A 10,803-nucleotide genomic window follows, 5' to 3' on the forward strand; every position below is an offset into this window, starting at 1 on the left:
CACCCACTAATATTTAATTTAAAAAATAAAATATTCCCCTCAACTTGTTCTGACAAATAAATTACAACTTCACTGATTACATTAGCCATCAATATTGGGGTATTTGGGGGCATTCTAAAAGATCTAAGAGTGTAAGCCAATAAAATTCAAACAGTATGAAATATAGGTTGTTGAAAATGAATGCCAGAAAAATACCCTGCCCAGACTTTAAAGCAAGATAGAAGAAAAGGGTAAGAATGGAAATATAGGGGCCGAGGAGATAGCTCAGCAGCATAAGCGCCTGCCTGGCAAGCACAAGGTCCAGAGTTCAATCCACAGTACCACCAAAAAGAAAAAATGAATGGAATGAAAATATGTATCTGAAGTTCTTTCTCAAAATAAAAAAGTTGTTAAATATTACAGTATATGAAAACAACTATAACATTGGAAAGATAGGCGCATTCCCTCTTTATAAATAATTAATAGTATTATTTAATTTATCCAACAAATATGTTTTTGATTACTTGCTGACCTAAGAGTTGAGGATGCAATAGGTTGCAAAGACTTTGCCATGAGATTAGATCTCTCAGTAATGTCAATTACTGACAAATATAGCTTAACTTACTATTTCCTTAATAATTATCACAGAGTCCTATTTCTAGGTGGAATGCCAGCGCACACTCTTCCCTTCCCTGCTCTGCGCCTGCGCCGACAGCGACAGCTGCCCACGCACGCACGCACGCACGCACACTTGACCATGCGCATATGAGCGTGGCTGCTAGGTCTCCGTGCCTCTGCTCTGCGCCTGCCTGCCTTAGCACCTCGGTACCTTGAGACTCCAGGATTTTGTGAACATCTGCCAAGAAAGTTCTAAGCTAAATCAGACTACATCAGGAGAAAATTTTGAATCTTGATGGACTTAAGTGAAATACGTGTCATCTCAAGTATAATTCAAAAGCAAACTAATTTTCATCGTTGTTTTAGATGCTGACCTCTCTGACATGAAGACCAATGAGCCTTATGACTATAAATTTGTGAAATGGATGACCAAAAATAAGGTGATGTTTATTGACCTTCACATTATTGTGCTGTATTTTATAGTTGATTTATGAAGGAAACTTGCTCACAAGCTTTGAAAAACATCGGTTATAACTTTGTTACCCATATTTTCCACTGTGACTTTGGGGGGGGATTTTAAAAACATTTTTCATTTTGGAAATGGTTGTGCAAATTTAAAAACTCGAGCTAGGCAGTGCAACACACACCTGTAATCTCAGAACTCTGAGAGGCTGAGGCAGCAGGATTTCAAGTTTAAACCCAACCAGGAGAACTTACTGACTAATCAAGACCCTGTCTCAAAATAAAAAAAATAAAAAATGTACTGAGAATGTAGCTCAGTGGAAAGGTTCTAAGTTCATTTCTCAAAATGAAAAAAAGTAACTTATAATGACTGTAGCCTCAAAATTAATATTTAAGTATAAATGGTTTGATTATTATTTAATCCTATTTTTTTCAGAAACTATCAGCCATCCCAGTGTCAGCTTTCTGTAACTCGGAGACTAAGTCACAGTTTGAGAAGTTCGTGCGCTTTTGCTTCATTAAAGTAAGTTCTCTGATCCACTCAGAAACCAATGTATAATATCCTTCTTTCTGATTTATAAAGCACCTTTTGTTCTATTACTAAAAATTATAACCTATTCAGTTTCTAAATTTTGGTTTGCTGCCTTGAAATTAACTGTTTTAGAATAAAACTCAACCTCTTTGAGGGGAGACAACATAATTCAGACACTATCAAGAAACAATGTCCAGAATACAATAAGAAGTTACTAAATATGTAAAAACACAAGAAAATGTGACCTATATTTTTAAAAAAAGTATTCAATAAAAATATACCTAAAAGTGGCATAGAAGTAGGAAATAGGGGGCTGGGGAGATAGCTCAGAGGCATAAACACCTACCTGGAAAGCACAAGGACCCGAGTTTAATCCCTGGCATGCCCTACAAACCCCAGAACCCAGGGTACACCGTGCTGACCCCAGAACCAGGCATGGTGTCACATGCCTATAATCCCAGTGCTGGGGAAGCTGAGACAAGAGGATCACTACACGTCTAAGCTGCATAGCAAGACCCTGTACCAAATAAATAAAAGATTTTTTCAAATTAAAAAAAATATGACTACTTTGTTCAATAAGTTAAAAGAAAATACGGACATAGTGACAGAGGAATTAGAACTTTAAAAACATCAGATGGAAACTCCAGAACTTAATATGAAACATTTATCAGGCTTAGCAAAGAATTGAAGCTGTCAGTAAGAAGGGAAGTCATCTTGAATACAGATCTATAGAAATGTCTAATCTGAAAAAAATGAAAGAAAAATTATTTCTTAAAAATAGAGATATCAAGTGATTTATTTGCAGCATGCCCCTGTATTGCCACAAATAAAAAATAGCAAAGCGTTATTCGTGTCCACTTGTGCATCGTGGCCTGCCCTCATCCTGCGGAGTGTATTTCTTGTCCTATGTTTAGTTGGCCCAGTCTCACTCTGCAGTGCCTGTTTCTTTTCCTAACCTTAATAAAACTTGGCTACTGTTTAAAAAATAACAAAGGAAAAAATATTATTTTAAGAAATAATCAGGGCCAGCCAAATAGCTCAATAGATTAAAGCACCTGCAAGCTGGAGCTGGGGGTTCGATCCCCAGGCTTACATGCCAGCCCCGGCCCCAGGGCCTGCTGAAAGGACAATTGAGACTGGGCATGGTGGTGCACGCCTGTAATCCCAGCACTTAGGAAGCTGGAGTCTGATCTAGTAGTGAGACCCTGAACACCCTGTAGACCCTTCCCTAAAATACAAAAAAAAGAAAGAAAGAAAGAAAGAAAGAAAGAAAGAAAGAAAGAAAGAAAGAAAGAAAGAAGAAAAGAAAAGAAAAGAAAAGAAAAGAAAAGAAAAGAAAAGAAAAGAAAAGAAAAGAAAAGAGAAAAGAAATAATCAGCCAGGTGTAGTGGTGCAAGTCTGTGATCCCAATATTTGGAGAACTGAGGCAGGGGGATCTCAAATCCAAGCCCAGCCTGGGCTACATGAGTTTAAGGCCTGGACTACATAGAAAAATCGGTATCCTAACTTCCCTCCCCCTAAAAAAAATTTGAAAAGCAAAGAAATAATGTACAAAATTTTCCCATATTTACCGAAAAGCAACTTTAAAATCTCAAAGGCACAGTAAACTATAACAGGATTTAAAGCAAAATAAAATCTGGGTTTGGTGGTGGTTCTCAATACTTACCAGGAGAATCATGGGCTTCGGGCCAGCCTGGATTACAGAGGAGACCGGTGTCTCAAAACCCGAACAAGTTCAATCCCCAGCGTGCCCTGCCAGCCCCACCCCCAGGGCACACTGAGACTGAGACTGAGACTGGGCGTGGTGGTGCACCCCTGTAATCCCAGGGATTGGGAGGCTGAATGCAGGAGGATCACTACGAGTCCGATCTCCGTAGTGAGACCCTGTAGACCCTATACTAAATATATTTAAAAAAAAGAAACCTGTAAGCCAGGCATAAATTCTCAAATCTCAAGTAAGGAAACAATTGTAAAAGCAATTAGAGAAAAACCACACCTCAGGAAGAAAGATCTCAATGTTAACTCAGTTCTTAGCAAGAACAGAGACCAGAAGATAACGAAACATTGTGTTCTAAGTGCAGAAATAAAATAGCTATGTCAGCCTCTACTATTTTATGTCGGTGAAAATGTTCTTTAAGAGTGAAAATACATGACATCTCTGACAGACAAAAGCTGAGAGAACTCATCACCATCGGATCTGTATTTAAAAAGATTCTGAAGATGTCATTGCCGTTTTTAAGATGCTACTAGAGCTAAAAACAGTCTGTCTGAGACAAAGGCACTCAGTGCCAACTTGTTCTTCTGAAAACTGTGTTAGGATAAGGTGAACATTTTTTTTCACATTTAGAAATAGTCTATGAATGAACTATGGAAGGACTATTCCAAATAGAATAGAAATGTTAATGACCTGACAACATATGTATTCAATCAATTTAAACGTAGAAGTAAAAGTAAGGTTAATTATTATAAAAATAATAATAGTAATAATACCTTTTAATGGATCTAGAATTACGCATCCCATTCAGAAATTGTGTTTCCTTAAAGTTAGAAAGTTTCTTGGGTTTGCTTTGACCTTTGTGATTTTGATTCTTTCTGAAAATTATCAGCCAGCTCTTTGGAAGAAAGTCCCTGAATTTCAGTCTGTGCTTCCCCATGACTAGACGGAGGTTATTCACTTTGACAGGAATGCAGAGAACTGCAGTTTTCTTCTTCTTATTACATCAGTGGGTACATGATTTCAATTTTGCTCTTACTGGTGTAAGTGGATTAAATGGTATTTGCTAGGCTTTTCTCCTATAAAGTTAGACTTTTTCCATTTAAAAACATTGGCTATTTTGTAGCAAAGTACTTTGAAACTGTGAAAATGTTCCATATCGCATGGAACAAATTATTCATTTTACCTGTTCATTAGTATCCATAATGACTCATTGATCCCTGTTTCATTCATTGGAATTAGCCATTGCCAATATAGTACAAGCGTTCACTGCTGTTGGGATGCTCGCCTTCCTATCACTGGGACATAGTACCCACAGCTTAAAGGAGGAAACCGCCAGGGATGGTAGTGCATGCCTAGAATCTCAGCACCTGAGAGGCTGAGACAGGAGGTTGTCTGTGAGTTTGAGACCAATCTGGGCTACATAGTGAGTTCAAGACCAGTTTGAACTATATAGCAAGACCCTATCTCAAGCAACCAAAAAAAAATAAAAGAGGAAATGTTTATGTTCGCTCATGGTTTCGGAGGGTTCAGTGTGGTCTACTGGCTCCCAGTCAAGAATATCATGGTGGAATCTGCTTATGTTCATGACAGCCACTGAGCAAACAGGCACTAAGGAGGAAGGGGCCAGGGACATATAATCCCTGAGGTTACTCATTGAGGACCGATCCACAAACGCCCAGATTTATGCTTTACTAATCTGAGTTTTTTGGTCAAGTTGATGTATCATGATTAAAGATCTTGTAGTCATCTCTTTGTAGATAAGGGGTACCAGGACCACCACAAATACAATAATTTGTGAATATTCAAGTCCCTTATCTACATGGTGTAGTATTTGCATATAGCCTAAATTATCTCTGGGTTATTTATACTTTCATAAAACATAAATGCCAAGCAAATAGTTGTTTTACAGTATTATTTAAGGAATAAAAACCAAAAAAGTCTATACATGTTCAGTACAGACCTAATTTATTTTTTGTTGGATTTTGTTTTTTGTTATTTTATTTTATGTTTTTGAAACAGACCCCCACTATGTAGTTCAGGCTAGCCTTGACCTCACTATATAGCCCAGGATGGCCTCAAACTCCTAGCAATCCTCCTGCCTCAGCCTCCCAAGCGCTGAGGTTACAGGGGTGTGCCATTATACACAACTGAAAATGTTGTTGGTTCAGACAGGGTCTCATGATGTAGTCTGGGGTGGCCTTGAACTTGCTGTGCAGCCAGCCTAGCCTCAAACTCTTGCTATCTTGCCTCAGCCTCCTGCGTGCTGAGATTACATCACCACGCCCAGCTGCAGTGTCCTTTTGCGGAACCACTGGCCCTGGCAGGCTGATTGCGTACATACGTATCTCTGTATTTATATGTATCTGTAGGGAGAGAGCGCTATAGGAGGGGAAAAAATAGGAGGGCAAAAAATAGGAGGGCCTTATTAGGCTTTATTAAAGAAATTAATAGAGGGCTGGTGAGATAGCTCAGCAGACTAAGTGCCTGCTCGGACAAGTGCAGGCACCAGGGTACCATTCCAGGTACCACATGCCGTGCCAGCCCCGCCTCTAGGAGCTGAGCCAGCCACCAAGTCCAGGTGTGGTGGCGCACACCTGTAATTCCAGTGCTGGGGAGGCTGGAAACAGCAGGAGGATCATTATGAGTCTGAGCTGCCTAGTAAGACCCTGTACCAAATACATTTAATTTTTTTTTTTATTTTAACATTTAGTATGTGTGTGTGTGTGTGTGTGTGTGTGTGTGTGTGTGTGGCCAGCTCAGCCCACCAGGGGGCGCGGCTGGCTGGCATGTGGTGCTGGAGGATCGAACCGTGGTCCCTGTGCTTTGCCAAGCTTGTTCCAAGTAGGTGCTTTAGACCACTGAGCCATCTCTCCAGCCCCCCAAATACATTTAAAAAAAAAAATTTAATAGAAAATCTTACTAAAAAAGGCTTTTGCCCCTGGCAAATCACTGGCTAATCCTGGCTAACGAAGTCAAAATGTTACTAGAGGAATCAAGGTAGAGTGAGAAAGAAAGAATCTAGACACAGAAAGACACTTCATAGTGTGCATAGCATAAGCATTTACAAGCAAGGAAGGACTGGTCTCTGATGGAGAGATTATAGGTAGAACATGAAGGAGGAGGCGGGGATCCCAGAAACCAGAATAGCCCCCTAGTGGAAGGGTGGCTACCCAATTTAAGAGAAAACGTTAGTGTGTGTGTGTACGCATGTGTGTGCATTTTTTCTTTGTTGTCACTACTGCACTAGATACCCACATGTCCCCTTACTTAATTACAATCTCTAGGCTTTTTAATAAAGCTCCTCCTAACCAACCTACAAATCCCAGAGATAAGGACAAAGGGGGAGGAGAAAATCAAACAAAGCCCACCAGAAGGGATGTCCACGTAGGCAGAAGAGCCTGCGGTAGGGTCTGAGGCCTGGGACCCGGCTAGAGACAGCCCAATCAGGCTGTGCCAAGCCCCCAGTGTCCACCCCATCTCTAGCAAAAGCAGCCAGAGACAAAGGCTCAGGGGCATCTACTTCCAGATGCCCTCTCTCTGAGGCAGCTTGGTTCTGTCTTTTCTTTTTCTCCTTACAAATGAACCTCCTTCCTTTCTTCAACTCCACCCTTCTAGTTCATTCCGCTGAGCTTTCAGTTCAAGCCAGCTGCTCGCCTCTGATGGGACAGTATCCAGACATGGTGCAAACTGCCAAAAGATTGCAGTCCAGTTTTTTCCCTTTCCACATTTGTTGTTGTTTTTTTTTTTTTTTTAATTTTTTTTTTACATTTATTTTATCTATTGTGGGGGGGCAGCTCAGCCCACCAGGGGGCGGGGCTGGCTGACATGTGGTGCTGGGGGATTGAACTGCGGTCCCTGTGGTTTGCCAAGCGTGTTCCAAGTAGGTGCTTTGGACCACTGAGCCATCTCGCCAGCCCACCACACTTGTTTTTGCTTTTGTTTGCTTTTTGTATTTTAGGGAAGGGTCTACAGGGTGCTCAGGGTCTCACTACTAGATTGGATTCATGATCCCCCTATTTACAGCCTCTCAAGAGCTGAGATTACAGGCGTGGGCCACCACACCCAGTCTCAATTACCATGTCAGCGCACCCCAGGGTCAGGCCCGGCAAGCAGGCCCAGGGATCGAACCCCCAGCCCCTGCGCCGGCTTGCAAGCACTTTAATCCACTGAGCTCTTTGGCCGTCCCTTCCCTTTCTACATTTGTGTTCCCTTCTTAAACAGTAAAAAGCCTGGTGTTAGGATTTAACTATGCAGTCAATCAACACTTCTCTCTATATGTGATCAGTGTACCTCGGTGCCAGTCCTCCTCCACCCACTCATCCAGATCTCTGGGATGGATGTCCCTTGGTCCAACCAGGCCAGGACAATTTGAACCAAGCCACTTCCACCACCCCAGTGTGTGTGGCCACAGTTCTTCCCTGCCTGGCTTCTGAGCCCCATGCCCGCCTGCTCTCACCCTCCTATGGTGTTGCCCTCCACTGAGTCTCCAGCACCCCACTCCTCTGCCTCACACTGCATAGAAACCCTCCTTAAGCCAGAGATGTAGCTCAGCGGCACAGTGCCTGCCTGGCAAGCCTGAGGTCATGAGTTGGTTCCCGGTACCAGACATTAATTAGTTAATTAATTTTAAAAAGAGAGGGGTTCAATTCCCCGTGTGCCATGCCAGCCCCACCCCTGGGGAGCATGGAGAGTGCGATTAAGACTGGGCATAGTGGCCCGCGCCTGCAATCCCAGCACTTGGAAGGCTGAAAACAGGAGGATCACTACCAGTCCAAGCTGTGTAATGAGACCCTGTAGACCTTGTACTAAATACATTAAATAAATAAATAAATAAAAAGAGAAAGTCTGCTCACCTCTTTTGGGTTCTGACAGCACAAGCCAGATGCCTGGAACCCTACATGGAGCCAGCAAGCGCTACATAGTAAGATCCTGTGTCAAAAATCAACAACACAAAACCCAGCCAGGCCCGTACCGCCCAGATGTCTCACGTACTTGAGCTGTGGCGCCGTTCGGCTCAGCATCTTTGCTGCCACTCTATCATTTTTTTTTTTGGTGGTGGGGCAGAACTGGGGTTTGAACTCAGGGTCTTTGTGCTGTGACACTGTAGCAGAGAAACTAATATCAATTCAAATGGAAGACTCTTTGCTAGAAGGCAACTCTTATTACGCTAGCAGGCTGGCAAACCCAGGGATTCACATCGTCGGTCCACAGTCAGGTTCTAGTTCAGTTTAAATATGGTTTGTGAGTGTACAAAGCTGATAGCAGGTTATTATATGATCACTTACGTGGAATTCAAGAATTATGCCCTACACTGTCGGGTGGTTTGTACAGGAGCATTCTGGGAGGGACGGGGGGTCTGAGAAGAGTAGAGAGAGTTGAAAGTGTCCTTGATGGGGCCGTCTTCCCCAAAACATGGTGGCCTTGAAGCGCTTGAAGCAAGTTGGAATCACTGCATATTTTTAGAACACAAGTCAGACACAGTCAGTCTGACCCACACATGGCCAAGGGGGAACATGTGGGCCTAGACGGTCAGGGCCGGCTACGTGACCGAGCGGGAGCATAGTCACTGGCTATGAATTGATGTCTAATTTTTGTTGTAATGTCTGTACATGTCTGCTATTCTGTGTGCCCTGAGAGCATATCCTCAGCTCTGTGTGTGTGTGTGTGTGTGTGTGTGTGCGCGCGCGCGCGCGCATGCGTGTGCATGTGTGTTTAGAGACAAGTTCTCTGTGAGTTGCTAACTGGCTCAGACTAGGCTCTAACTGTGATCGTCCTGTCTCAGCCTTCCAGGGTGCATGATGACAAGCGCATGCCACCTACCCAGCTTCTGTACCCCCTGCTTCCACTCATATTGGCCAACGTGCCTGCTCCACTCGGACTCCAGGGCCCTGCAGCAGGCAGCCCAGGTTCTCCACCACGCCTGGACATGTACTTTGCTCCGCCACACCCGGTGGCCTTCCATGCTGAGTCAGTTGGCAGGGGAAAAGAAAAAGAAAAAAAAAAAAAAATAGCAGAACAGGAAAACACAAGGCTAGACTCATTGTTTACCCTTCAATTTAATTAATTTTATATACAATATAACGGGCATATATTGCCTATCCAAAAACTAAGTGGATCATTTTCAGTAAGTGTAACTGAAATTTTGATTGGAAGAGCAGACTACTATTTAGAATGAACTAAATATTCCCTGTACAGAGCAATGTGCAGTGACTAATTTGGGAAGTCCACAAATTAAAAAAAGAAGCGTAAGGATTTTCTTTAGATTAAAAGTGCCAAAAAAGGTTGTCTTGGCAGATGAAAGCCTCCATGGGAAAAGATCTGGGAGGTTAGAGCATGTTCCTTTTATTGTTCTGTGTTTGCCTTTTGCGCTTTGGAAAATTTTCTTCACCTCAGATCAGACATTCACATAAGTCTGCGTTCCGTGCTACTATGACCTGCAGCTTTGTATCTAAATCTGTACCCTGACTTTGTGTTGGTAAATAATGATTGCAAGTATTTCATTAATTTGCAGAAAGACAGTACACTGGATGCTGCTGAAGAAATCATCAAGGCCTGGAGCAGATAGTCTCGGGGCATGCGGAGTACGGGACTGGCCACTAAAAGGCCTCATACAGACCTGTAACTCAGTGCTACCACCTGCTGGAGTTGAACAACAAATAATTCGATACAAATTTAAGTAACTATCTACATTGTATTTCCGGTTAGCCTCACTGCCCACACTCTTCAGGGAACTTTTTTTTTTTTTTTTTAGTTGAACTGTATTAAAACACCTCCTAAGACACTAATGCAGCTCATCGGTGCAGATACGTGAGAACATGGGTTCCATGCCCTGCACTATGGTGAAAAAATAAAACATTTCTATCATTTTATGAAAATCAACCTAGCATAATGAATAAGAGCTGTGAGAAGCTTCACCTCTCCATGGTTCAGTTTCCCAGTTGTGAATGGGGAATGCAAACAGCACTTCTTCATATGAAGGTGGTCTGGGAAGATCAATGGCCTAATCTTTATAAAGCCTAATAAACAATAAACACTCATGTGAGGGTAACCAGTTTCACTTTTTCTCCACTGTGTACAGACTCCTAACCAGTGACAACGCTGTGTCCCATATTTTCTCTGTCCCTATGCAACTGTAGGTCCCTCCCCTTCATTACCCAGTGGCCTTGAACTTTGCTTTTGGTTTTGCCTCTCTATTTCCAAGTACTGCCACTGTTTGGGTGGCTTCAAAGTGCATGGGAACATGCTTAGACCTTGACCTCCTCTGCCCTTGGTGATGTTCACCTCCACTCCACTGCAGCCACCCCCTCCCTTGGGCACACCCTGGCCTTCATCACTCGGGACTGTGTCACTTTGGAGATAATAAAGTCATCGCCTCATGCTCCCTGTCCTTCTGGCTCATGCTTAACGTGTGCTCTCCCTCTTCCTTTCATCTTCTCAAGAGATCACTTCTTTAAACTTACTACCATTTTAAATCTTCTAATTCTTAGAAACTCAT

General features: G+C 42.6%; 1 protein-coding gene across 1 annotated transcript in view; it reads left to right on the forward strand.

Moving 5' to 3' along the window:
• Kyat3 (kynurenine aminotransferase 3) overlaps nt 1-10,356 on the forward strand; it is a 60,383-nt gene extending 50,027 nt beyond the window's left edge. Inside the window, 3 exon segments of the mRNA XM_023724341.1 lie at nt 964-1,037; nt 1,496-1,582; nt 9,820-10,356. Of these exon segments, the coding sequence (XP_023580109.1) occupies nt 964-1,037; nt 1,496-1,582; nt 9,820-9,873 (215 nt within the window). The 3' untranslated portion in view covers nt 9,874-10,356.
• The last annotated feature ends 447 nt before the right edge of the window (nt 10,357-10,803 follow it).

This window comes from Octodon degus, unplaced genomic scaffold (assembly GCF_000260255.1).
Source record: "Octodon degus isolate 3935 unplaced genomic scaffold, OctDeg1.0 scaffold00109, whole genome shotgun sequence".
NCBI classification, from domain to species: Eukaryota; Metazoa; Chordata; class Mammalia; order Rodentia; family Octodontidae; genus Octodon; species Octodon degus.